Consider the following 27,079-nt stretch of genomic DNA (forward strand, 5'->3'; position numbering starts at 1 on the left):
CTAGCTTATTAAGTTATTAACCAGCTATTTCTCTGGCAGCATATTAAACTTGACTTTTAAACACGCTGGTGGGGGGTGGGGGGGGAACAGCAGGAACATGCATCTCATAAAAGGAATAAAAAACATACACCCTCTAAAACGGTTTCCTCAGGCTTTGAACAAATCCCAAGCCGCATACAAGGGTCCTTTTTCATCATCCCTGCATATAGCATGAGTGTTAGTGCATTAATGAGACAAAGATGCCTCATAGAAAGATGGGAAAACATGAGGGGCTCTGGGGGGTGTGGGAGGCTCCCCGGTGGTTCTCTGAAAAGGCAGGTGAGCTCCATTGGAGGGAAAGGGCAAATCTGTGGCACTGAGGCTGTGGTCTTCTCTCAAGCAGCAGCATTCTGAAGGGAAGCACAGGAGGCTTTGACTTTGGCCCTGACCTGCAAAGGGGGACCCCACTTCGCTTCTGCAGACAGCCCGGGCCTTGCCAAGTGCCCACCCAGACCTTGATAAAGTGGTTATGGCCTTCTGCTTTCACAGATTCATCCCCCAGGAACAAAGTCTGATTTCCCAGAGGAAGCCTGGCTGCTCTTTACACTGGTCTGGTACATTTGGTCCCTCGCTGGACAGACTCACAGCTCTTGGTCTCTCACTTTGTGCATGGCAACTCAGTTAGAATTCCCTGTAAACTGGTCAGCTACCAGAGCAGGACACCGAGATGGCTTCACTTTAAAAGGAAAATCCAGCTGGGAGGCTGTGGAGCAGGGTGTATGTGTGGGTGTGAGTATAAACACTTGCAAAGCTCCAGACCGAGAAAGGCTGGCTGGGTGTTGTAGCATACCATAAAAACACAACGCTGCCACCACACCCCCAGGGGGAGGGCAAGGTAAATGAGCAGTCTCGGGTAGCCAGCCAGACCCTGCACACTGCTGCCAGCAGATCTGAGTTCTGGATGTTGCAGTGGGGAAAATAACTTGTTTAAAAATATATATTCTGCTATTCATGACTGTTTGGCATTTTGGCTTGAACAAATCCCCTATTGTTTTTGCACAGAATGCCATAGGATGGTTGCTTGGCTTGGGGTTGTGGTGAAAATGGAAATCAGAATGGGAGGAGGGGTTCTTTTTATTTAATTTACACTTCCATGTTTATGTGGCTTAATGAGGCCTGCATCAAAGAAGCACCTCTTAGCTCCTAACCATAGCAGCTCTTCCTTTTGTAACCAAATGTAAGGAGAGGCAGGGGCTGGTCTGCAGACAGCTACCCCTTCAGAGACTGAATGGCCCAGAACCACAGAAATAGCCAGTGCTATCTCTGGGAGACCAAGGAAGGTCAACAAAAAATCTCCTGTTGAGTCAGCCATTCAGATTATCCGGAGATTGTTCCTTATGGTTTTGAGGCAGGTTTCCTAGAAGACCAGGCTTTGAAGTGAGTTTTAAGTAAAAGGCATGGTGTGGCTGGACATGTATCCAGTGGGGGTCACAGCAGGATGTGGGGACATGTTATATACTGTCTTCTCCTCCTTCTTCTACCTCTCCCCCTCACTTCTCACCTGCCTTCTCTCTCCTTATTCCTTGCCTTCTCCTTTTCCGGGTTTCTTCCCTTCAGCCTGTTGTGGGCCTGTTGATGGTGGTCCCCATCATGTTAGCTGTGCTGCTGGTTCAATGGCAAGAAGCTGCCAATGCTTGCTGCTCATTGTGGTTAAAAAGAAGTGCTACAAGCAGCCTGTGTAGGAGCCAAGATTAGAAAGGAGCCCAGCCTGGGCTGTGAGGTGCCCCTGCCTGGACTCAGACCCAAAGTCATCTGAGCCATGAGCCTGTAGCTGCACCTACTTGATTTTCTAGACTTCACTCTTCCTACATTTGGCCAACTTGTTCTCACCTTTGTATCTTTGCTCCAGTGAGCCCTCCTCCTGGAATTCCTTCTCTCTCCTTTCACCCACCCAAATCCTTCTATGTCTCCAGAACCCTTTGCCATGACATTCCCTCTGGTTGTTTACTTTTTCGGCACGTACCTCTCGAACCCCCAACACGACCGTAAGCTCAGTGAGACTCAGAACCTTATTTTCTCCCTCCCCTTTATGTCTTAAGTAGGATATTTCCTGTGGGCAGTCAATAAATGTTTCTGGATTAATATAGTTAAACCATCGGTCTGAGTCAGGGTTCTAGGGAGATTGTTCGCTGGGGCCTGAAATGACTCCAGACTCTAACTCTTGAAGTCCAGGGCAAATCCCAACCCAGAGATCAGGTCTCTTGGCTTAAAGGCCTAACAGATACTTGCAGCCTAAAGCTAGAACAGATTTTTTCCAGCCCTCTGAAGATGGCAATGAATTCTTCTGGAGGAGTTTAGTTTGTCCAGAGTGAAATGTCACTTCCAGGGAACTCTCCCAGGCTTCATACTTTTGAGTGGGGACCTGAGCTCTTCAGTTGGCTTTAGCTGATGGGATCCCATTGGGGGCTTCACACAGTGACTCTGTGGAGCTTTTGGAGTTCTTAAAGATCACTCCTAAGGTCTCCATTTGAGCCTCTGTTCATCCATCCTGTATAATTTCCTGTTGTCCCCCCGCACCCCTGCCCTCCCCCCACAAACCCTTTGTACTTGTTATTCTCCAAACATGTCATGTGCCCAAGTCTTTGGACATGCTGCTTCCTCTGCCCAAGGTCAGCCTCTCAGATTGCTCCTTACTCTCCAGTTTCTGCCTAGGTACTTCCTGACTTAACCCAGGCAGACTGGGCAGCTTCTTCCACTATCCTTAATTTTTACTCTGTCAGCTCAGCCCCTCCTTTGGGGCACCCATCATACTCTAGTATAATTGGTTGTGGGTTTCTCCTGTTAGTGGCATTGAGACTTTCTTGACAGCCACGCACAACACGAAATACATTTTACACATAACCTAACGTGTATATTTACATGTATCTGTGTAGCGTGTGTCTGTGTACTGATAGACACACAAACACACTAGACACATACAACCTTGAAAGCGTAATGTTAATTTTAATAATATCTCCGTAAGATTTGAACAGTCTGCCAAGAAAAGTGAAAAAAGAGAATTTACTCAAGATTTATCATATTTAATTTCAGGAATGTTAACTTTGAATATATCCACTATCACTCTGGAAACCAAGCATGACCCTATTGATATTGTTTAGTATAATCGGGGCGGTTTATTACCTAGAAAAGAAGTTAGAACAAATTAGTCAGTGTTACTTAAAATTGTTGTATTTCACAAGTTATTTATGTCTTATATAGAAGATAATGTATTAATAACCCATTCTGCACAAGTACTTTATAGATATCACTGAAACACACTAACAAAATAATGTTTACCCTTACTATTTGTGATGTGCTCTGATAACATTTTCCTTCTTCCTCCCTCCCTTGCCTTCTTTACACCCCCCTCCCTTTCTCTTACGTTGGTTACCACCCACTAGTTGATTTCATAATCAACTAAATGGGTCCTAACCTGCAGTTTGAAAAACACTGTTCAGGACTCTAAGTTCCTTGAGGGCAGTGACTGTGTCACGGAATCATTTCAGTTTCATATTCGCAAACTCTGGCACTACTCCTGGCTCTCAGTAGCCTCTTAGTAAATGTTTTCTGAATGAATGAGCCTCAGTTAAAAAGTCTGCAGCCACTGGGATTCCGGAAGGGACAGGAGAAGTGAATAATTTATCACAGACTTCCCAAGAGCTCCCGCTGTCCACTAGACAACAGGGCCATTGTGGAAGTGTCTGGGAAACCCTGCTCTCCCTGCCCCGCCTTCTGCCTCCCCCCAACTTCCAGGAGAGAGGGCAGGAGGTTTAATGAAGTTCCAAGATTTCCCAACGCAAAAACATATTAGTCAGGTTCTAAGGCAGATATTTGTCAAGGGGCAAATGATAAAAAGAGTGGAAAAAAGCAAAATTCTTACCAAGCCCTCCATTTCATTTTATATGTGTAAACTCGGTCCTCCTAGTACCTGCTTCCTATTCCTTCTAAAGCCATTATTCTGCTGTTTTTCAGCCCATCTGTTAGACCCTGACCACTTCTGACTTTTTACAAACACTATAAATCTTCATTATACCATGCCCCATACCAGGATTTTTCCATTTGGGCGTAGAAAAAAAAACCCCAAGCCCACCAAAACCCTGTGGCTTGGTTTCCTGTCCAGCTGGCTTGCTCTTCTCCAGGATTTCATTCCCATCATCAAAGTGGCTTGACAGACCAAGAACAAACCTCTGGCTCACCCTGAACTCAGAATGTACCATTTCCAAGTCAGAACAAACACCAAGTAATAGCGAGAGAAAAAGAAAGAAAAAAAAAAAATCATTTTCCTGACTTAGAAGCCAGTGCAGAGCAAAGCCCAACACTGTGACTCCAGACAGGGGCGTTATGTGGCTGTGGCGGTCCTCGGAGCTGGGGCCAAGAAGGTAGGCACCAGGCCAGAATTTCTCTCTGCATCTGTTTTGAAGGAGAAGCCATGGGTGGACTCCTTTGTGGCTCCAGATCCTCTTTTTCCTGGAATTCAAAGCAGCAGTGTTTGAGGGAACCTCCCATGATCTAGAGGACTACATCAGGCTTGGCCCCGTGCCTCACAGTTATGGGAGCAGAGTAGTCTTTGAAGCATCCCAGGAGACTACCAAGGTTGTCAGCCTGTGCCAGGTCTAGGGAAGACACAGAACACATCTGCCTGGCAGAGGTCTCTAAAGATTACCAACCTTTCCTCTAGTCATTTAGAAATTTAAAAGAAAATTAACTTAGCTAAAAATCTCATGACAACCAGGCTCTTCAGACTTGGAAGTCAAGTCAGTTTCCCCAGAATGTTCCCTTACAGTTCTATATGGCTCCACAGGCAGGAAAATATCCAAGGTAAGAAGCTACAACTCTAGCAGGCCACCTGGGAGCAGGCAGTAAATTAGTACACTAAGACACACCCAGTTAGTGTGAAGTAGTCTGTCTCCTGCAAGCCTGGCCTGCCTTGCTCCTGTTCTCACCTTCTCAACACATTCTCTACTTCTTCCTAAGCTGGTCTCCCCCAGTTCCTAGACAGGCCAAACCGATTCCTCTCACATCTGTTGCCCCTTTTCAAAATCCCCTTGTTGACTTTTATCTATCTAATTTCTTCCCATTTTTCATGCCCCAGTTGGAATTACATCAAACCAAACCCATTGTCTTCGAGTCAATTCCAACTCATGTCAATCCTATAGGACAGAGTAGAACTGCCCCATAGGGTTTCCTAGGAGCAGGTGATGGATTCGAACTGCTGACCTTTTGGTTAGCAGCCTGAGCTCCTAACCACTGGGCCACCAGGGCTGTTGGAATTACGTAACCCCTACATAAACCCTCTCCATTTTTCCAGCCCACCCTGGTGTATTCATTCTCTTAACTCTTTATATTCTGTCTCAAAGCTTGTCTTTGTTTCTGCCCCCAAAACTAGATAGAGTTGTCCAAGGGGAAAAACTTCTCGTGTGTATCTCCTCCCCAGCGCATACCTCACAGCTGAATGGACAGGACACATTCTGTTGCTATTTGCAGGCCCTCAGCTCAGTCCTGGGCTAGATATCTGATGGCTCATTAATTTATCTGTCCCAGGGCTAACTCCCTGCACAGGGTTTTCTGACTTTCTTCTCTTAGTGGCTTTTTCATGGGCGGGGGAAGTCCCAACTGTTAAACAGTGGAAATGCTAGAACTGAGAATGGTATCACTGAAGAAATTTTCGTAGACTATGGGCTTTCCATGGTGGGTGGAAGAGTAATGACGGGAAGTCACGATTGAGAGACTTCAGAAAAAATAAAAGATAGTGGCAGAATTGGAGACCAAACACATTCCAAATAGGTAAAAACCTTCAACTTTGTTATGCCAGTTGACCTAGATGTCCCCCAAAACCATGGTCCCCAGATCCCTGCCCCTGCTACTCTGTTCCTCAAAGTGTTTGATTGTGTTCAGAAACTTTCTTAGCTTTTGGTTTACTCCAATTGTGCTGACTTCCCCTTTATTGTGTGTTGTCCTTCCCTTCCCTTTACCTAAGATAATTCTTGTCTACTATCTAGTAGTTTTTTATCTAGTTAGTGAATTCACCTCTCCATCTCTCCTTTACCCTCATAACCATCAAAGAATATTTTCTTCTGTGTTTAAACATTTTTTTGAGTTCTTATAATAGTGATCTCATACAGTATTTGTCCTTTTGCTGACTAATTTCACTCAGCATAATGCCTTCCAGATTCATCCATGTTGGGAGTTGTTTCCAGGATTCATCATTGTGCTTTATCATTTCATAGTATTCCATTGTGTGAATATACCATAATTTGTTTATCCATTCGTCTGTTGATGTGCACCTAGGTTGTTCCCATCTTTTTGCTATTGTGAACAGTGCTGCAGTGAACATGGGTGTCCATGTATCTATTCGTGTGACAGCTCTTATTTCTGTAGGATATATTCCAAGGAGTGGGATTGCTGGATTGTGTGGTACTTCTATTTGTAGCTTTTTAAGGAAGCGCCAAATGGATTTCCAAAGTGGTTGTACCATTTTACATTCCCACCAGCAGTGTATAAGTGTTCAGCCTCTCCACAACCTTTTGAATATTTATTATTTTGTGTTTTTTGGATTAATGCTAGCCTCATTGGGGTGAGATGGTATCTCATTGTAGTTTTGATTTGCATTTCTCTAATGGCTTTTTTTTTTTTTTTTTTTTTTAATGGCTAATGATCTTGAGCATTTCTTCATATGTCTGTTAGCTACCTGAATGTCCCCTTTGGTGAAGTGCCTGTTCATATCCTTTGCCCGTTTTTTAATTGGGCATTTGTCTTTTTGCTGTTGAGGTTTTACAGTATCTTCTAGATTTTAGAGATTAGAGCCTGATCGGATATTCACATCCAAACATTTTTTCCAGTCTGTAGGTTGTCTTTTTTACTCTTTTGGTGAAGTCTTTTGATGAGCATACGTGTTTGATTTTTAGGAGCTCTCAGTTATTTAGTTTCTCTTCTGATGTTTATGCATTGTTAGTTATGGTTCGTATTCTGTTTATACCATGTTTTAGGGCTCCTAGCATCACCCCTATTTTTTCTTCCATGGTCTTTGTCGCTTTTGATTTTATATTTAGGTCTTTGATCCATTTTGAGTTAGTTTTCGTACATGGTGTGAGGTATGGGTCTTGTTTCATTTTTTTTCAGATGGTTTTTTGTTTTTTTTTTAATCCAGTTATGCCAGCACCATTTGTTAAAGAAACTGTCTTTTCCTCATTTAACAGACTTTGGGCCTTTGTCAAATATCAGCTGCTCATAGGTGGATGAATTTACTTGGCAGTATAATAGGTTCTAAAATCAGGTAGTGTGAGGCCTCCCACTTTGTTCTTCTTCAGTAATGCTTTACCTTTCTGGGGCCTCTTCTGTTGTTTTGTTTCTATGTAATTTTGGCAGAGTTGGACCTTGTATGCATGACATAAAACCCAGAAGACATAAACAAGGATATTGATATATTTGCATAAAACTAAGCATTTCTGAATTGTAAAAAATATTCTAAAGAAAGTTCAAAGACAAATGACAAACTGGGAAAACATATTTGTAACGTATGTGACAGACACAGGGTAGATTTCCATACAAACCAAAAGGAAAAAGCTTCTACAAATCAAAAGGAAAAAAAAATCAACAAATTAATGGACTGGGGATTTGAACACAGTTCACAGAAAAGGAAATTCAAATACCTTTTTTTGCAAAGCATGTGAAAGGATGACCAGCCTCGCTCATAATAAAATAATTTCAATTTGAAACAGTGAGAGATTATTTTTCACTTATATTAGCAAAGGTCAAAACAGTAATGCACAATGTTGGCGAGATTGTAGGAAAACTAGAATTCTTAGGCACTGTTGGTGAAAATGTAAATTGATAACAGCCTCTTTGGAGAACATCTTGTTGAAATGCATAAACCTTGATCCAGCAACTCCTCTCTAGGAATTTCTCCTCTGGATATTTATTCATAAGCATGAATCTCATAGACAAAGGTATTTATTAGAGCATTATCTTAAGTAGCAAAGAATCTCAAACAGTCTCAATTCTTTCTGTAGGGGACAGGTATGCCCACAAAATGGAGCGATGTACAGCCATTAAACCCACGCATCTGTCAGTTTGTCGTAATGTGGTGGCTTGTGTGTTGTGCTGATGTTGGAAGCGATGCCACTGGTACTTCAAATACCAGTAGGGTCACCCATGGTGGATAGGCTTCAGCTGAGCTGAAGACAGACAAGGGAGAAGGACCTGGCGATCTACTTCTTAAAAAATTAGCCAGTGAAAAAACCTTATGAACAGCAGCGGAAAATTGTCTGATACAGTTCCGGAAAATGAGCTGCTCAGGTTGGAAGGCACCGTACAGTGGCTGCAACAATGGGCTCAGGCATAACAACAATTGTGAGGATGGCGCAGAACTGGGCGGTGTTTTATTCTGTTGTACATAGGGTCACTATGAGTAGGAACCGACTTGATGGCACCTAACAACAACACAACCATTAAATAAAAAGCAGCAAATCTCTATATTCTTAATAGAATGATATTCAAAATATACTAGTGGAAAAAAGTAATGCTCAGAACTCAGTATGGAGTAAACCACAATTTACGTAAAAACAAAACAAACCCACTGCCCTCAAGTGATTCCGACTCATAGCAACCCTATAGGACAGAGTAGAACTGCCACATAGGGTTTCCCTGGTGGATTCGAACTGCCACCTTTTTGGTTAGCAGTCGAAAGCTTAACCACTGCACCACCAGGGCTTCAGAAATAAACAAATGGTATTTTTTCTTGTTAGGTGCCGTCGAGTGGGTTCCAACTCATAGTGACCCTGTGTACAACAGAACAAAACATTGCCCGGTACTGCGCCATCCTATGTTTGTGCCCACTGTTGCAGCCACCATGTCAATCCATCTCGTTGAGGGTCTTCCTCTTTTTCACTGACCCTCTACTTTACCAAGCATGATGTCCTCCTCCAGGGACTGGTCTCTCCTGTTAACATGCCCAAACTACATAAGGCAGAATCTTGCCATCCTGGCTTCCAAGGGGCAGTCTGGCTGTACTTCTTCCAAGACAGACTTGTTCATTCTTCTGGCAGTCCATGATATATTCAGTATTCGTCAGCAACACCATAATTCAAAGGCATCAATTCCACTTTGGCTTTCCTTATTCATTGTCCGTCTTTCACGTGTATACGAGGCAGTTGAAAATGTCACGACTTGTGTCAAGCACGCCTCAATTCTCAAAGTGACATCTTTGCTTTTCAACACTTAAAAGACATCTTTTGCAGCAGATTTGCCCAATGCAAAAAGTCATTTAATTTGTTGATTGTGGATCCAAGTAAGGTGAAATCTTAGCCATAGATTAAAAACAAACAACAGCAACAACAAAAAATCCACTGCCATAGAGTCAATTCTCACTCACAGCGACCCTATAGGACAGGCTGGAATTGCCCCATAGGGTTTTCAAAGCTGTAAATCTTTACGGAAGCAGACTGCTGTATCTTAGATGCCTGTGAATGACTAGAATGTGCCTGGAAGGGTATTCTAGAAAGTAGGGATAGTGGTTGCCTCAGAGAGTATGGGTTGAGGGTGGAGGTGTGGAAAAGGGACTTAGTTTTCCATGCATGCCCTTTTGTACTCTTTGAATTATACCAGGTGCATGTGTTACCTGTTTTGTAAAAAAGCTAAGTGCAGGTATGAAATTAGGCCAGATCCAAGTTATCGTATAAGCTGCTGCTTACAGTAGGGTAGGAGCCAGGGGGCAAGCAGATACTGTAAGTGAACCAAGCCAGTGGTATAGAAATGGAGTGCGTCAGCAACATCATAGAGACCTTGAAACAAGACGGTTTAGCTTCAAATGAGAAGTACCTGATAAGCTTTTCATGCCAGAGCATATGCCAACCCCAGGATATGGGCAGTTCAGGATAGAGATGTGGATAAACTTTCGGGGAGATGATAAAACTGTTCATTTACAGGGAATGAGAAGGAGGGTTTAAGGATAAAGCCAACTGGAAATCCACTAGTCAGAACACTTATGCCAGTTTCACCATCATTCCCTAACCTTATGTTGGAGGCAGAGGAGAAGGGCAGGAAATTAACATTTAAGCATCAACCATGGGCCAGGCGCTGAGGTGGGCATTTTGTGTGCTGTGCCACACTGAACGCTCACAACTCCCACGGAGGTGATACTATAGTTCTCGTTTTGCAGGTCAAGAATCTGATTCAGGTCACAGAGATGAGTGGCAAAGGCAAGATTCAAACCCAGGTCTGCCCCTACTGTTTTCACTGATCCTGCTGAATCACTGGGCCCTTTGTGGTCACTATAAGTGGAGGCTCAGAGTCAGGGGCCTTCAGTGCTGTTCTCAAGAGACAGCCCTCGTTCTTCCTTTTTTATCTAGACCCCCAAATCTGAGCCCACTTACTTTTTCCAGCGTATGGTTCCGAGAATGAAATAAGCTTCTCCGTTTCTTGAAAGAAGAAAAAAATCCATTTATTGGGAAAAGACTATCAGCTCATGTTGTTAATGCTTGCCAGCTCCTTATTGTAAGTTCATAGGTACAGTTCGTCATGTCTGAGTGCGCTTGCCAGCTCCTTACTGTAAGTTCATAGGTATGGTTCGTCATGTCTGAGTGCAGTTCTTCTTACTCAGAGTGATTTTCACAACGAATGATTTTTTTTTCCATTTGTCCTCTTAAGAAGGGAATAATAGCATATAGTTCCCCCACCTTGATTTCCAAATAGCTGGGATAGGATGTTGGTTTTTGTCTGTTTGTTTTCAGTTTATTTGGAACCAGAGCATAAAATTTTATCTATATTGTTCATGCATAGCCTTGAACTCCATCATATGCCCTTGGACTTTGAGTTGCTGACGTTCTCTCCATTGATGATTGTCTTTTTTTTTTTTTAGCATTTGTCTTAACTCCCTTAGCCCCATGACATGCCTGGTAGAAAATATCCATTTCCTGCTTCATATGACCTAGGCTTCTCATATGACCTAGGCCTCCAGGGAGGAAATAACAATTCATTTTCTGCTCTTTACCTTCCCAGGCAAAATCCATGTTTGGTGACCAGAGCTGTATATATTGATATTCTCTTCCTGTTGACTTGCTGCCTTGACAAACCCGCAAAGGGCAACCAGCCAGGTATGATTCATAGTTATATCACATTTTGGAATGGTTACAGGTCTTTGAAATGTAGGTGGGGTTTTGAGTGGTTCTACCACACACCCTCCCACTCTCTACTTTTTGAGACTAACTGCACATTAAAATTAAACAGAACATTATAGTTCCCTCATAGAAGCTTCTCAAGGAAGGTTGTCCTCATTGAGTTGGAAATTTTGCTGTTTATTTTCTCTTTGGTCATTCAGGGAAGAACGTGAACTCCACTCAGATGTCCTCTGTGTCCCTAAGACCTTGACTCTTTGGTTTCATGCATTTTCTTTGAAAGGTCGTCATTGTCAATAAGTGTGAGTTCATTCTGTGGAGATAACTGAGCTGGGCTCATTTGATGCTGGTGCCTGGCTGTTTGAGACTCTGTCTCAAATCCACCCCTACACCCATACATGTATGAATTGCTATCTCAAGCTCTGACTTCATACATGTTCCTTAGTCATGTGTGTTTCTGGGTATGGCCCACAGATCCATGTACAGTTGTTCTATTTTAATCACAATTCACAAAGTGGCTTTCTTAAAATAAAAGGGAGAAGGGCAACTCCAAATGATTTTTTTTTTTTTTTTTTGATGTGTTTATATAAGAGGCCGCAGGAAGTGCTGTACATGAGTTCCAGGCCACAGACTGAAACTGATTTTCATCAACACAAACTGGAATGCAGAGTAATGAGCCAGCAACTGGTTAAAATCAGCCTCTTCTAATTGATTAGGCCTGTCTAAAGGAGGCTACAATTACAAAGTCAGATTCTGAGTACAAGCAGGCCAGGCTTTTCCTCTGTTACATTTAGTCTGTCAATGATTTGTTGTCTTCAGTAAATATATTCAGGCTGTCCGAGTCCAGCTCTGTCCATATGGAACCCTGTTCCCAAATTCAAACCAATTTAAAATGCTTGAGGGGTGTGCAGAACTGTCTCACCCAGATCGATGTGTATTAGCCCACAAAGCCCCTGTGGCCGTGTAGAGGTAATACAAACACTCCAAGACTTTGATCAGATCCACATCCCTGGGCAGGGATAGCTGTCGTATCTGCTCGGTAGAATAGAATCATTTAGCTTTATGGCTATCAGACAGTCCTGGTTTATGCCTAGTGTCCCAGAACAATTATGAACAGTGCCCCCTATACTCTCAAAAGTGTCCAAGTTTCAACAATATAGATTATAAGTTACCCTAACCACGTAAGGGACCTTAGAGTTGTACTCACTTTATTTTTTTTTTTTTTTTAAATAAAGTGAGTACAACTCTAAGGTCCTACACTTGAGCTAATTGGGATCAAGGGATTATAAGGAAATTATGAATCAAATGTTAGGACGTGCGTCATTTTAGGTTTCCACCATTTCCTTATTTCAGTTCTAAAGTCCATAAAAAAAAAAAAAAAAGTCCATATAGCTTTATAATTCTTGTCTGCCTATGTATCTAAAGGTAAAAGAATTACTCGCTACTTACAAATCCATTCATTGGGATCCTGTCAGAATTGCATGATTGACTATAATCATTAGTTTATTTGAACTGAGTTTTCCTTAGCTTATTAGCACCATTATTCTTGTCCAGCAGGGTTAACCCTTGAATGTTGTAAAATGCCCTTCTCCGTGTTGCAACTACCCATCCTTTACTGATGAGCTGGGATCATCCATCAAGATGACTTTGGTCTTTCATACAAGCTCTTAAGCTTATACCCCAATTAAATGTGATCACAAGCTGCCTTTTATAATTCAGTGGTGTTTCTCTTACATCCATGTAAGCATTACTCCTCTTTAAGTTGTTACTTTGCACAGTAAGATGTGAGGGGATGGGATGTTTTCACTCTTACTCTAATATGACAGCCATAGCTCTAAATGTTTGTCCTATACTGCCCGGTACAGCAGTCACTAGCCACATATGGCTCTTGAGCACTTGAGAAGGGCTGATCCAAATTGAAATATACTGTAAGTATAAAATACGTGCTGAATTTTGAAGACAGTATTAAAAAAAAAAGTAAAATTTCTCATTAAGGGCTTTTATATTGATTATATGTTAGAATGAGAATATTTTTGATGTACTGGGTTAAGTAAAATGTATTAAAATTAATTTTATCTGTTTGCTTTTGCTTTTTTAAATGTGGTTACTATAAAATTTTGAATTATATTTGTGGCTCATATTTTATTCCTACTGGGCAGCACTGATTTTGCTCATTCCTTTGAGAACTGCCCTCATAAACCACAGGACGTGTGTGTGTATGTATCTGTATGTATGTGTGTATTAAATTTGGTAGCAAATTTCCTTCCTTTGAAGATGGATTAATATTTTTACAACCAACCAAATGTCAAATGAAATGGTGATTAAGATAGATAGCACTGTTTGGGTAAAAATCAACTGGGAGCTTAAAGTAATGAAATCGATTGTGTATTTCATAAATTGTTTCCAAAGACAGTTTGAGCAGTAGATAAGTGTATCACCAAATTAGGTGATCATTCATTCGATATGTGGATTTCTATATATTTTCAAAATAATGTCATATTATAGTTTCACCTTGTAAGCTCCTGGAAAGAATGGACCATATCTTAGATTCTTTATCCCTCAGGTTAGCAACAGGCCCTCATGAAATGGGGATGTTGTTAACTGACTGATTGAAATGCATAGTTCTTATTGGTTTTTAGAATAGTAACGGTTGTCATCAAGATACAAGTCTGATTTCAACCCGGGCTTTAAATCAGGTGTTAATTCATTTTCTAAATGTCTGTACTTATATCATGTGTACGTATTCGTAAATATGTGTATATCTACCTCCATTATTAGATACAGACATATTTACAAATACATACACATGATATAAGGAAAGGGACGGACGTTCAGAAATTGAAGTAACGTCTCCATAAAAGCTCAGAATAGGACGTATACTCCCCTTCATTAGCCCTGAGGCCAAATGTTTCAATTCCGGCTCTGCTGTTGACTAGCTTTCTGACCTTAGGCAAGTTGCTTAACCTCTTTGAGGCTTTTTCTCATTTGTAAGTGGGGATAATAATAGTATCTATATCTTTAGGTGGTTGTCAACTAATACATATAAAGCCATATGTAAAGAGTATGCTTTATGGAAGACTTAATACAGTGAAAATGTCATTTCTGCCTAAAGCAGTCTACAGATACAATGCAATCCCAATACAAGTCCTAACATCATTCTTTACTGAAATGGAAAATCTAGTGACCGACGTCATACGGAAAGGAAAGAAACCCCAAATAACCAAAACAATATTGAAGAAGAATAACAAAGCAAGAGCCCTCACACTTTCCTATATCAAAGCATACTGTACAGCCACTGTAATCAAAACAGCCTGGTGTTGGTTCACTGATAGACACATAGACCAGTGGAATAAAATTGAGAACCCAGAAATAAATCCAGCCATCTATGGACAACTGATTTTTAGGCAAGGGGTCAAAGTCCATTCAATGGGGCAAAAATACTCTCTTTAATAAATGATGTTGACAGAACTGAATATCTGCTTGCAAAAAAGTGAAACAGGACCCATACCTCATACCATACATCAGAACTAACTGAAGATGAATCATGTTAAACCTCAAATCAAATGTTGAACCTAAATCTATAAAGTTCCTGGAAGAAGACATAGGGAGAAAACTATGGGACCTAATCTTGTGCAAAAATAGGGTAACACACGTAACAACAAATGCAAGAAAAGCAGGAGACAAAATAAATGGGACCTCATAAAAATTAAAAACTTTTAATACTCATCAAAAGAGTAAAAAGACGGCTTACAGACTGGGAAAAAAATCTTCAGAAGTGACATATTCGATAAGGGTCTGATCTCTAAAATTTATAGAAAACTTCAACAATTCAACAACAAAAAGACAAAACAACCCATTTATAAAATGGGCAAAGGACATGAACAAAACCTTTGCCAAAGAGGACATCCAAGCAGCCAACAAACACATGAAAAAATGTTCATGATCATTAATCATAAGAGAGATGCAAATCAAAGCAACATTGAGATACCCTCTCACCATCTCAACCTGGCTAAAATAGTATTGATTAAAAAAAGAAAAACAGATTAACAACAAATATTGGCAAAGATGTGGGGAGATTAGAATTCTTATCATTGTTGATGGGACTGTAAAATGGTACAACCACTCTGGAAAATGATATGGCGCTTCCTCAAGAAACTAGAAATAGAACTACCCTATGTTCCATCAATCCCACGCCTAGGTATGTACCCTAGAGACCTGAAAGTAATAACGCAGACATATGCACACCTATGTTCATTGCAGCACTATTCACAATAGTGAAAAGGTGAAAACAACCTAAATGCCCATCAGCAGATGAATGGGTAAGCAAAATATGGTACATACATACAGTGGAATACCACGCAGTCATAAAGAGCAATGATGAGTCTGCAAAATATAACAAGGACGGTTGTGGAGGGCATAATGCTAAGTGAAATAAGTCAAGCACATAAGTACTAATATTGTATGATCCCTTTTTTTATAAAACAAGAATAGATACATATAAAGAGACCAATGTTCATTAGTTGTTACCAGGGAGAGGTGGCAGGGGAGCACGCTTTAGATCATGGATACTTGTTATTTTTGGTGATGGGACAAGTGGCAGTGAATGCGGATATCGTGAGCACAGCACAACCAAATTAAATGATGTCACTGAGAAGCGCTCAAGAGAAAAGGATACCTGTACTAAAGAATTTGACATGCATAAGATGCCAACAACTTCAACAAAGACCGAAAAATGAGTGTATGATCACATCCGGATGAGTATAGGTATGTAAATACACAGGTAGGTACAGGTTGTACATACATGAGAACAGATAGAAGTATCTATGTTACATACAGATAGTGTGTGCAGGCACATATGTTCAGTGAAGACACAATTACAGATACTCCTCAGACATAACCAGGCCCCTCCTGAGATTGGTTTTCTAGGTTTGAAAGCTTAGGACGGTAGTCTCGTGGGACAACTCAAGTCACCTGAGTTCACAAAGTTCATATTCTACATCCTAGTTAGGTGAGTAGCATCTGGGGTCTTAAAAGCTTGCGAGCAGCCATCTGTTGGTCTCTACTTGTCAGGAGCAAAAGAGTAAGAAGGTAACCAAAATCTCAGAGAAGGAACAAGTCTATAAGGCTGATAGCTGACACAAGCCACAGCCTCATCCACCCTGAGACCAGAAAAACTAGGTAGTACCTGGCTACCACCGCTGACCATTCTGACAGGAGTCACAATAGATGGTCCCACACAGAATGGGAGAAAAATGTAGAACAAAACTGAAATTCTTTAAAAAACCCAGACTAACTGGACTAGTTGGAACCAGAGGGCTCCCTGAGACTGTCATCCTGAGATAACTCTTTAAACCTTGAACCAGAACTGTCTCCAGAGGTCACCTTTTAGCAAAATAGCAGAATGGCACACAAAATAAAGGATATTCCCTGTAAGAACAGTGCTCTGCTATATGAGACCAAAAGGTCAACATTTACCCTAAAGCAAAGATGCGAAGATGAGGGGGCAGGGAAATGAGAGTACTGGAAATGGAACAACCAGAACACATTTAAAGAGAGTATTGACACATTGTGAAAAATGGAACTAATGTTAAGAATAATTTATGTGAAAATTGTTAAACGGGACCTAACTTGTTATGTAAACTTTTACCAAAAACTCAGTAAAATATATGTATTTTTTAAATTATTTTAAAAAAAGAAAAAAAAGAGTTGCTCCTAACATTTGAATTGTGGTGTTGGAGAAGAATATTGAATGTACCATGGACTGCCAAAAGAACAAATAAATCCATCCTGGAAGAAGTACAACCAGAATGCTCCTTAGAAACAAGGATGGGAGACTATATCTCACATACTTTGGACATGTTGTCAGGAGGGGTCAGTCCTTGGAGAAGGACATCATCATGCTTGGTAAAGTGAGAGCAAAAATGAGGAGGACCCTCAATGAGATGGATTGACACGGTGGCTACAACAGTGGGCTTAAGCATAATGATTGTGAAGATGGCACAGGACCAGGCAGTGTTTCGTTTTGTTGTACGTGATGGTCACTATGAGTCGGAACTGACTTGATGTTACCTAACAACAATATTTGTGTCATGAAAATTCAAAATGTTTGCTCTTTAGAAATCTAAAAGAAAGTAGGTAATCCAGGAAAATACTCGTTAGTGTCTCTGTTGGTTTTATTATAAAAGCTTTGCTTTTATATTAAAAAAAAGAAGGTGCTTTATATGGCACAGAGTAAGTGCTCAATAAATATTAACTACCATCAATATTATTAACCAAACCCAATATTATTAACTAAATCCATATTATTATTACCATCCTTATAGTAATTAGCTGGTAACCATCTAATCCGGTCCCCTGCAACTTGGCTGAATTGTGTTCAACCCCTCACATTCACAGTCGTCATATTCTTAAACATCTTCAGAGAAGAGGAAATGCCTGCCTTCCTACAAAAGCATCGAACTATAACATATCCGGCTGAGAATGTATCCAGTATCTCTGGAATCCACTGGATTGGGGCTGCCTCTGCCCCTCTGACTGATGCAGAAAAGGGTTATTTTTTAGTTGTTGTTCATTTATTTTTTCATTCATCAGACATGCTAGCATCAGCCATGTGTTGACACCTATATCTGGAATGTGTCTTGGATTTACAAGTAGGTGTGATAAAGGATGGCAGATGCTTTAAAGGAAGTGTGTATGGGATACACTAAAGAAAGAAAGGTCATTTCTACTTGGACGAGCAGGAAAGGCTTCATGAAGGAGGAGGCTGAGACTTGGTTGAGCAGAGTTTTGACAGATGAGTAGGAATTTGCCAGATGGGAAAGTAGAGGAGCGTAGCCAAAGCCACAGAGGCACAGATCAGCACGGCCTTCAAAGAGCTAGGTCAGTGTGGCAGGAGTGTTGGTTCGAGGCCAGGTAGGTGACTAAAGTGAGGCTGGGGAGGCAGGACCTCAATCACAGGCCAAACACTAAGCAGCTTGGGCTTGATGCTATAGACAGAGGAAATTAATGGAGGATATAAGCTAGAAAATGGCGTTACATATTGTCTAAGACAAGCTAACTTTTCTCTTTCTGTGCCCTCATCCTCATAGAATTCTTAAAACCCTGGCGGAGCTAAGTCCCTGTTGTCACACAAAAAGAATGTAACTGCAAATGCATTCCACTGAATGTCAGGGAGATTGGCCCACGCATGGGACCGGTAATCAATACTGGGGGCTTAGCAGGTGGGAGATGTGGGAATGGAGCACGAGACAAGAATCACAGGCAGCACCCGGCTAGAACTAGTTGTTTCAGATTGGTGGCGTTATAGGAGGGCTTCCCCCTCTTATTTCCCATTTTACTAATGTTATGGAACATAGCTCTGTTTCATTTGTGTGTGTGTGTGGGACGGGGTGTGTGTACCTGTATTTAAATGTGAAATGCATTCAAATATGAATCTCGAAGGGAATTAATTAATCCAAAAGAAATAATAAAATTTCAAGGAAACTTTTTTGGGTGGTAGAGAATTTGCTCCAGCCTTCTCAAATCGTATTCTGTAAGTAACCTTGGAAGGCCACTCCTACCTCTAAAATGTCTTTGAATCACGTTGAAGGGCTGGGGCATAAACAACATGAAAAGCAGTGAAGGGGAAAGGCAGAGAAGGTGATTAGAAAAGCTTAAGATAATGATGCGTTTTGTACAATTCAAACTTTTATCTTAGGACTTGCCAATCATTTGAGGTTTCCTCAGCCATTAACTAGGTCTTAAAAATTGCAAGTCTGAGGGTTTTGTTTTGAGTTTTAAAGTGACTTAAACCCACAAGGACTGTCTGTCCCCTGTATTCTTTTTCCTCTTCTGAATCCAGCTGTCATCGTGAGTATATATCAGTTTCCTGCTGGAAAGAAAATTATAGTCTTCAATTGGGGTTGAGAGAATGAGGGAGAGAAAGCAAGAAGCTATGAGGACTTAGCTGGGGTACAGGCCTGGGCAGAGAGCTGGGAATGGAGAGCTTAATTCTAATTTTAAACTCAACTTACAATTATTTGCTCTCAGATTGGAAATTTTCCATTGAAATCTCTCTTTTCTGAAATAGCATCTGAGACTTGACTAAATATTTAGCCCTTTACTCTGAGGTGGACTTTGTTTCTGTCTCACACCCACACCCCTGAAATGTGTGTTTTTCACAGCTATTAAATTCAACCTGTTCTTTTACCAAGTATTTAAACAAATCTCTTACCTACTTGCACTTTCAGACTTTCAGTGTTAAGTTCTCTTGGTGGATTTATGAGTGGGTTTTTCCTTTTCTTAGTCTCTGTTTTACTAATTTGATGTAGCGTGGTTCTTTTATAATTATGTGAACCTATAATGTATTGAAATGTGCATCTTAAAGAGGATTAGGGAATCCAAAAGAAATAAAGAAATGACGTAAGAGCAATTTCATAGAAATGTGTTGGTGGAGAAGGGTTTGCCTCTCCCACTCTGCATCATATAAGTGATCTCAGAAAGCTGCTTCGACCCCTGAGGTGTACATAAAAAAGCAAACCCATCGTCATGAGTCAATTCTGACTCATGACAACCCCATGTGTTACAGAGTAGAACTGCAATTGCCAGGCCTTTCTTCCACGGTACTGCTGGTGGGTCCGAACCATCAGCCTATAAGTGAGTAAAAAAAAAAAAAGAGTAGTCAGGCACAAACTCTTTGCCATAGGCTGCCCATTATACTCTTCTTTCTAGGAAACATGGTTTTCAGTATCTTCTTCCTTATCGGAATCGTAATAATAATGGCTAAAATTTATTGCGCACTTAACTGTATGCCACGCACTGTGCCAAGCATTTTACATGCATTACTGCATACAACTCCTTCATTTTAAACCAAGGAGACTGACGTCCAGAGGAAACTGCCTGATGTCACATAAGTAGTAAGTGGCAGAGCCTGAGTTCTCCAGCTACCCATGCCGTGGCCCCACAGCATAATCGGGACCAGACTCACTGCCTCAGGGAGGGGTGTCCACAACTCTCTTTGCTGATCAGTTTCCCAGGCTTCTGCCCCTCCTGCAGAACCCTTAGGCCTCAGTTCCCCTTCGCAGGAGCTTCCAGCTCGCATGGCTTTCTGTGGACGTCCCTGCCCGTGTTTCTGTTTCCTATCCCAAGGGTGTGTGGAACAACGTGAGGGCAAACCAGAGAGTGGAGCAGGCAGTTACTAGAAAGAGAAAGCGTGACTGCTCCCAAGCTGCCACCTGCCCTTTTTCCCTTTGAAAGTGGAGCAGTGTTCAAAGCTCTTCCCAACACCAGGCTGCTGGTGACTGTGCTTTGTGGTTTCTTTGTTAGCTGGGATTCATAGTTCAGGTCTCATCATCCTGCCAAGTGCAATCAACGTTTTGTTTTAACTGGAATGTAACTTTTATTATTATTTTGTTTCTAAATGCCTTAAAAGTGACCAGCTTGCGAAAGTGAAGTCAGAATCCCTAAATATCTAAACGCCCAGTCAATGTGCTTTGTAGATCAGTTTAAGATTGGAAGACAAGCTCTCATTTTTTACCGCTTGTATTTATGTAATGGAAGTTAGGTAACGTAAGCCCTCCCAAAGGCCAGCTTAGATGTTGATGGTGCCTAACTGGTAAAATCTGTGAGAAGGATTCAACAGTGCTTTGTATTTGTACTGCCTAGGACATGAATGATGTATGTGTGACATGAATAAATATAAGGTCAGCGATTCTTATGACATACTAACCTCCTTTACCTAAGTTACTGGGAAATATAGCCAAACAATTAGGGAGAATAAAAACATTGGCAACTTACAAGCATTTGCTTTGATGATCTGGTCTAATTAGGTTAAATTTAACTAATTCCATCTGAACAAATTGAAAACAATTCTTATCTGTTCCCTTGGTTGTGCACTTTATCAGCGTTGGATACAGATGTGTTTAATATGACATAAGTTGGTGCTATTCTCTCAGCTCTGGGTGGGAGATAAAAGAGAATTGAGAACATATTTTTAGAGTCTTCTGGGGACTTTGTATTTCTGGGCCTGCCGCTATGAAGTTTCAAGGGGGAAAAAAAAACTAGGCTTTGTTGTCAATAAATTGGTTGCTTTCCTCCAAAACACGGACTGTCATCTGAACTGCTTCTTTTGCCAAAAGTATCTTTCCCAAGGTACAGTGAGCTCCTCAAATAAACAGATGACTCCTAGCTGCTTTTCAGAAGTCAGAGTAATATAGGGTGTGTTATTAGATTGCTGGGTTAATGGGATGTTTACCCATCAGTAACGCCAAGCCTGGTACTGAGTACCTAGGCCCACAATTCTTAGAATTTTCAAGCTTAGAGATCATCTAATCAGTAGTTACAGTGGAAACTATAGCAATTGAGTGACCTCCCCAAGGTTAGTGAAAAAGTCAAGCCTTCCTGCTCACTCCTGTGGCTGAAGTTAAGGGGCTTATGATACTGTAGGCCAGGCGTCTGGACCTGTGCCAGAACCATATCATAAAACCACATTTCTTACCCCTATTTCCACCCCAGGAATAAAATACTGTTTAAATGAGCAACTAAAGTCTCAGAACATCTGTGAATTTCAATTTTTCTATGTGTTCCTGCCCCTCACTCTAGCCCCTCATCACAGATAATCTGAAACTGGTGGCCCATGTCAATTAAATGAGTTAGGAGTAGAGTTTGAAAGCCCTCTTTGCTCCCTGCACAGTGTTAGGAGTAGGGTGGCCAACCATCCTTGTTTCCTGGGACGGTCCTGGTTTTAGCACTGAAAGCCCTGTATCCCAGGAAACTGCTCAGCTTTGGAAAAACCAGGACAGTTGGTCATCCTAGTTAGGGGCTGAGGGAGAAGATTTAGCGTCTGCCCTTGAGTAACTTAGCATACCCTTGGAGAGACAAAACTTGCTTATATCAGATACGTGTAGAACAGTAAAGAAAAGGATAAGGAAGTACCAAAATCCCACTCTCTAAACCCCAATAGATGGCAGAGGAAGGTGAGCACTCCATGGACTAGAGATGGGTTTGGGGGTCAAGCTAAGGCTTAAAAGGTGAATGGCATGAATGGACATGCAGAGAATGGGACATAATACTCCAGAGGATGAAACTGCCCAAGCAGAGGCTGAGAAGCGGAGTTAAATCTGGTGGGACATAGTAAGAACGTGCGTCTGCTTGGATAGGGAGAAGGTATAAGTACTGAGATTTAAAGTCACATTTGTTGGGCCAGATCATAGAGAGCCTGAACTCAGATACCTGTTTATTGAAGGTATGTCATGTGCCAGGTGCTTCACTAGGCACTGGAGGTAATACTTTGCTCTCATGGAGCATGCAGGGTAGTTGGGAAGACACCCATTACAAAAATAATCACAAAAAATGATGAGTAGTAGCAAGAGGGGAAGTACAAGGAGAGACATAGCAGGGAATTTTTTTATACTTTTACTATGAAAATTTCCAAATATATACAAAAGTAGGGTACAGACAAAAACCAATCTTCATGAAACTCATCACCCAGCTTCCTCAGCCATCATTGCTCCATCATTGGTTCACCTATTCTCCCTTTTATTTATCTATTTTTATCTTGCAGCATTGCTGAACTCATTTTTTAGTTTTTTTTTTTTTTTTCTTTTTTTGGACTCCTCTGGACTTTACGTATATAAGACAGTGTCAACAGCAAAAAGAGATAGTTTTATTTCTTCCTTTCCAATTTCTTTCTCTTGCCTAATTGCCCTGGCCAGAACCTCCAGTATAATATTGAGTAAATATAGCAAGACCAGACATCATTTTCCTGATCTTAGGGAGAAAGTTTTCAGTCTTTCACCATCAAGTATGATGTTAACTGTGGGTTTTTCATAGATGATCTTTATTGGGTTGAGGACATTGCCTTTGATTTCTAGTTTGCTGGGCGTTTTTATCATGAAATGGTGTTAAACCAAACCAAACCTATTGCCGTCAAGTCAATTCTGTCTCATAGTGACCCTATAGCACAGAGTAGAACTGCCCCATAGGGTTTCCAAGGAGCGCCTGGTGGCTTCGAACTGCCAGCCTTCTGGTTAGCAGCCATAGCTCTTAACCACTACGCCAACAGGGTTTCCAAAAGGGTATTAGGTTTTGTCAGATGCTTTTTCTGTGCCTGTTGAGATGACTATGTAGTTCTTGTTCTTTATTCTATAAATATGTTATATGTCCATTACTTTTTATTGCTGAGGATGGTGCACAACAGGGCAGCGTTTTGTTCTCTTGTATATTAGGTTGCCGTGAGTTAGAACTGATTCCACGTTACCTAACAACAACAGTGTTCCATTGTGTTTATTTGTATTCATTCACCAGTTGATGGACATTTGGATTGTTTTCACTTTTTGGATATTGTGAATAATGTGGCTGTGAACATTCATATACAAGTCTTAGTATGGCCTTATATTTTCATTTACCTTGGGTAAATACCTAGGAAGGGGATTTTTAGGTCATATGCTAAGGATTGTTCAATATTATAGGAGACTGTCAAACTGTTTTTCCAAAGGGGCTATACCACTTTGCATTTCCACCAGCAATGTATGAGAACTCCAGTCACTCCACATCCTTACCTAGACTTGGTATTGTTCACCTTGCTAATTTTAGCCATCGTAGTGGTACAGTGATGTCTCTTTGTCATTTTACTTTGCATTTCCCAAATGATTAATTATGTTGAGAATCTTCTTGCCTACCTTATTTGTCATCCCGGTATCTTGTTTGGTAAAATGTCTATTCAAATATTTTGCAGTTTTTCTTTTTAATTGAGTTATTTGTCTTAGTGAGGTGTAAGAGTTCTTTATTGTGGATAGAAGGTCTTCCTACAGATCAGTGTTTCACATGTGTTTTCTACCTCTCTGTGCCTTGTCTTCTCATTTTCTTAAGTGTCTTTTGAAGAGCAGAAGCTTTTAATTTTGATGAAGCCCAATTGATCAGTTTTTTTCTGTTATGATTTATGCTTTTTGTATCCTAGCTAAGAAATCTTTGCCTATCTCAGGGTCACAAAGGTGTTCTCTAATGTTTTCTTCTAGACGCTTTATAGTTTTCAGTTTTGCGTTTAGGTCTATGATCCACTTCTAGTTAATTTTTGTGTATATCACGAGATAAGGTAGAAGTTCACTATTTTTACATGTGGATATCCAATTGTTCAACAGCATTGTTTATTTGAACATTCTTTTCCTGCCCCTTCCCCTCTTCTCTTTCTGGTATTCCACTTACACATGTATTAGGCCATTTGAAGTTGTTCCATGGATCACTGATACTCTGTTTGTTTCAGTCTTTTCTTTTATGGTAGTTTCTATTTCTGTGTTTCCGAATTCACTAGCCTCTTCTTTTGCACTGTCTAATCTGCTGTTAATTCACCGAGCGTATTGTTTTTTAATTTTGAACATTGCATTGCTCACCTCTAGAAGTTTCATTTGTCTTTTTTTTATACCTTCCATATCTCTCCTCATCATGTTCAATTTGCCTCTAGATACTTGACCATATGAAGCATGTTTTTAATTCTTCCTTTAATATCCTCATTTGCTGATTCCATTATTATTGTTATTTCTGGGTCTGTTTTTTTTTTTTTGATTGATTTTTCTTCTGGCTATGGGTCATATGTTCCTGCTTCTTTGCAGGCTGGTAGTTTTTTATTAAATGCAGACAATGTTAATTTAATTTGTTGGATGCTAGATTTTTTTGTTGTTGTTGGGTAGATTTTGTTTTATGTCTTTAAAGGGTTGGACTTTGTCCTGCCACACAGTTAATTTACTTAGGATCAGTTGAATTCTTTCAAGACTTCCTTTCTCTTAATCTTTGTTTTGATGGGCTCAAATTAAAGAAGAACCTTTAATTTAGGGCAAATTTAGCTCCATTATTAAGGTGACACCCTTCTGAGGTCTCTACCTAATACCCCATGCGTTATGAGGTCTCTCTACTCTGACTGGTGGGAATGTGAACTGTTGTCTGAGGTTGGGATTGTTTAGCCCACTGTTTTCTGGTGTTTTTTCCCCCAGCCTAATGGTGTTTCACCCCACGCATACACAGATTAATATTTAGCCAAAGATTCAAGAGATCATCCCTTCTGCAGATCCCTGGATTTCTCTCTGTGTGCAGATTCCTTCTCACTGGTATTCTGCGTCACAACTCCAGCTGCTTCAATCTTCCCAAATTCTGATCTCTTACCTTTTCAACTCATCAAGATTGCTGGGCTCTGCTTGGATTCTCCTTCTCTGTGCGGGGGTTTGGTAACTGCCACTAGGCAGTAGGCTCTGGCAATTGTAATACTTCCCTTGTGTGTTTCTCTTCTCTCAGGGATCGCAATCCTGTACTGCCTGTGTCCGATGTTTAAAAACAATAACTCGTACATTTTGTTCAGTTTTCTAGTTTACAGTGGAAGGACAGTTCCTATAGCAGTTAATCCTTTATGAGTGGAAGCAGACATTACTTCTATCAGCTTGTTTTGAAACCTCTTGGTTCCTCAGATGTAAAATGGGATAATACCCTCAGAGTATTGGGGTGAAGATCACGTAAAAACAATTGTGAAAACTCCTTGAAAAGTCACATTACAAGAAAAATCCAACATTGAAGGAAAAACAACTATTGATAGGCAAAGTTGATAGCACGAAGAAAGAACTGAGTGGCCATCACATCCAGAGTAGGAAGCAGAGGTTCTGCTGGTCCTGTGGCTGGGTAGATTTACTCCCAAACTCAGCTCCCTTGCTCCTCTGGGAGAATTTACATAATTCCACCATCCACAGTGAGCTAGACTGCATATTAAATAGGAGCATTCCCAGCTCTACCAGCTTCTGTTTGCTTCTGCCAGCTATGAACTGTGCCCTGCAGCACCGCTCCTGGCGGGTGTTGGTCTACACTCTAGTGCTGCCTAGGAACCCTTCAGTCTGAGATTGTTTTGTAAGATGCAGTGTCTTGAGCCTGGGGGCATTCCCAGAACTGTAAACTATAATGCTGGCAGGGGGCTAGGATGGATGGTCCTAGCCTCTCTTTTACAGGTGAAGCAACAGAGATTAAGTCCTAGTTACTTAAAGGGAACAAAAATCCTCACAAATGGACCAATAAGCAACATCAGGATAAATGGAGAAAGGAGTGAAGTTGTCAAGGATTTCATTTTATTTGGATCCACAATCGACACCCATGGAAGCAGCAGTCAAGATATCAAACAGCGTATTGCGCTGGGCAGATCAGCTGCAAAAGACCTCTTTAAAGTGTTAAAAAGTGAAGATGTCACTTTGAGAACTAAGGTGCTCCTGACCCAAGCCATGGTATTTTCAAACACCTCTTATGCGTGAGGAAGCTGGACAGTGAATAAGGAAGACTAAAGAAGAATTGATGCCTCTGAATTATTACGGTGCTGGCAAAGAATATTGAATGGAGTGCCGGAAGAACGAACAAATCTGTCTTGGAAGAAGTACAGCCAGAATACTCCTTAGAAGTGAGGATGGCGAGACTTTGTCTCACGCGCTATGGACGTGTTTATCAGGAGGGACCAGTCCCTGGAAAAGGACATCGTGCTTGGTAGAGTGTCAGCAAAATGGAGGGAGACCTTCAACGAGATGGATTGACACAGTGGCTGCAGCAGTGAGTTTAAGCATAGTAACCATTGTGAGGATGGCACAGGACCGGGCAGTGTTTCATTCTGTTGTACACAGGGTCACTACAAGTCAGAATCGATTTGGTGGCACCTAACAACAACAACACTTAAAGGAATCTCCCAGCCAGCTACTGATTCTCAAATTAGTTTTCACACTGTGTCCCTTTGCCTAAGGGTGGAGAAGAAGCCCCAGGTCCTTTGTGAATAACACATTTAGTTAAACAGGGACATTCCTAAAGTATCATGGTAGGGAGATTTCTGATTTCCCAATCCTATTTTTTTTATCCTCTGTAGCAATTCACTGACAAAGAACCAGAAGTAGTATATGTTTAGAAATAATTTCAGGTTTGTGTTTCTTTGGGTTGTCATGTGTTTATCTACAAGTATTTCCCGA

General features: G+C 41.0%; 1 protein-coding gene across 6 annotated transcripts in view; it reads left to right on the forward strand.

Annotated features, from left to right (window-relative positions):
* The window catches only part of THADA (THADA armadillo repeat containing), a 360,989-nt gene that overhangs the window by 254,758 nt on the left and 79,152 nt on the right, over window positions 1–27,079 (forward strand). For all 6 annotated transcript variants that reach the window (XM_049870444.1, XM_049870443.1, XM_049870447.1 and 3 more), the window contains one exon: window positions 11,014–11,108. In XM_049870444.1, coding sequence (XP_049726401.1) covers window positions 11,014–11,108 — 95 coding nt within the window. The remainder of the gene's footprint in view (window positions 1–11,013; window positions 11,109–27,079) is intronic.

This window comes from Elephas maximus, chromosome 26 (assembly GCF_024166365.1).
Source record: "Elephas maximus indicus isolate mEleMax1 chromosome 26, mEleMax1 primary haplotype, whole genome shotgun sequence".
Classification (NCBI taxonomy): domain Eukaryota; kingdom Metazoa; phylum Chordata; class Mammalia; order Proboscidea; family Elephantidae; genus Elephas; species Elephas maximus.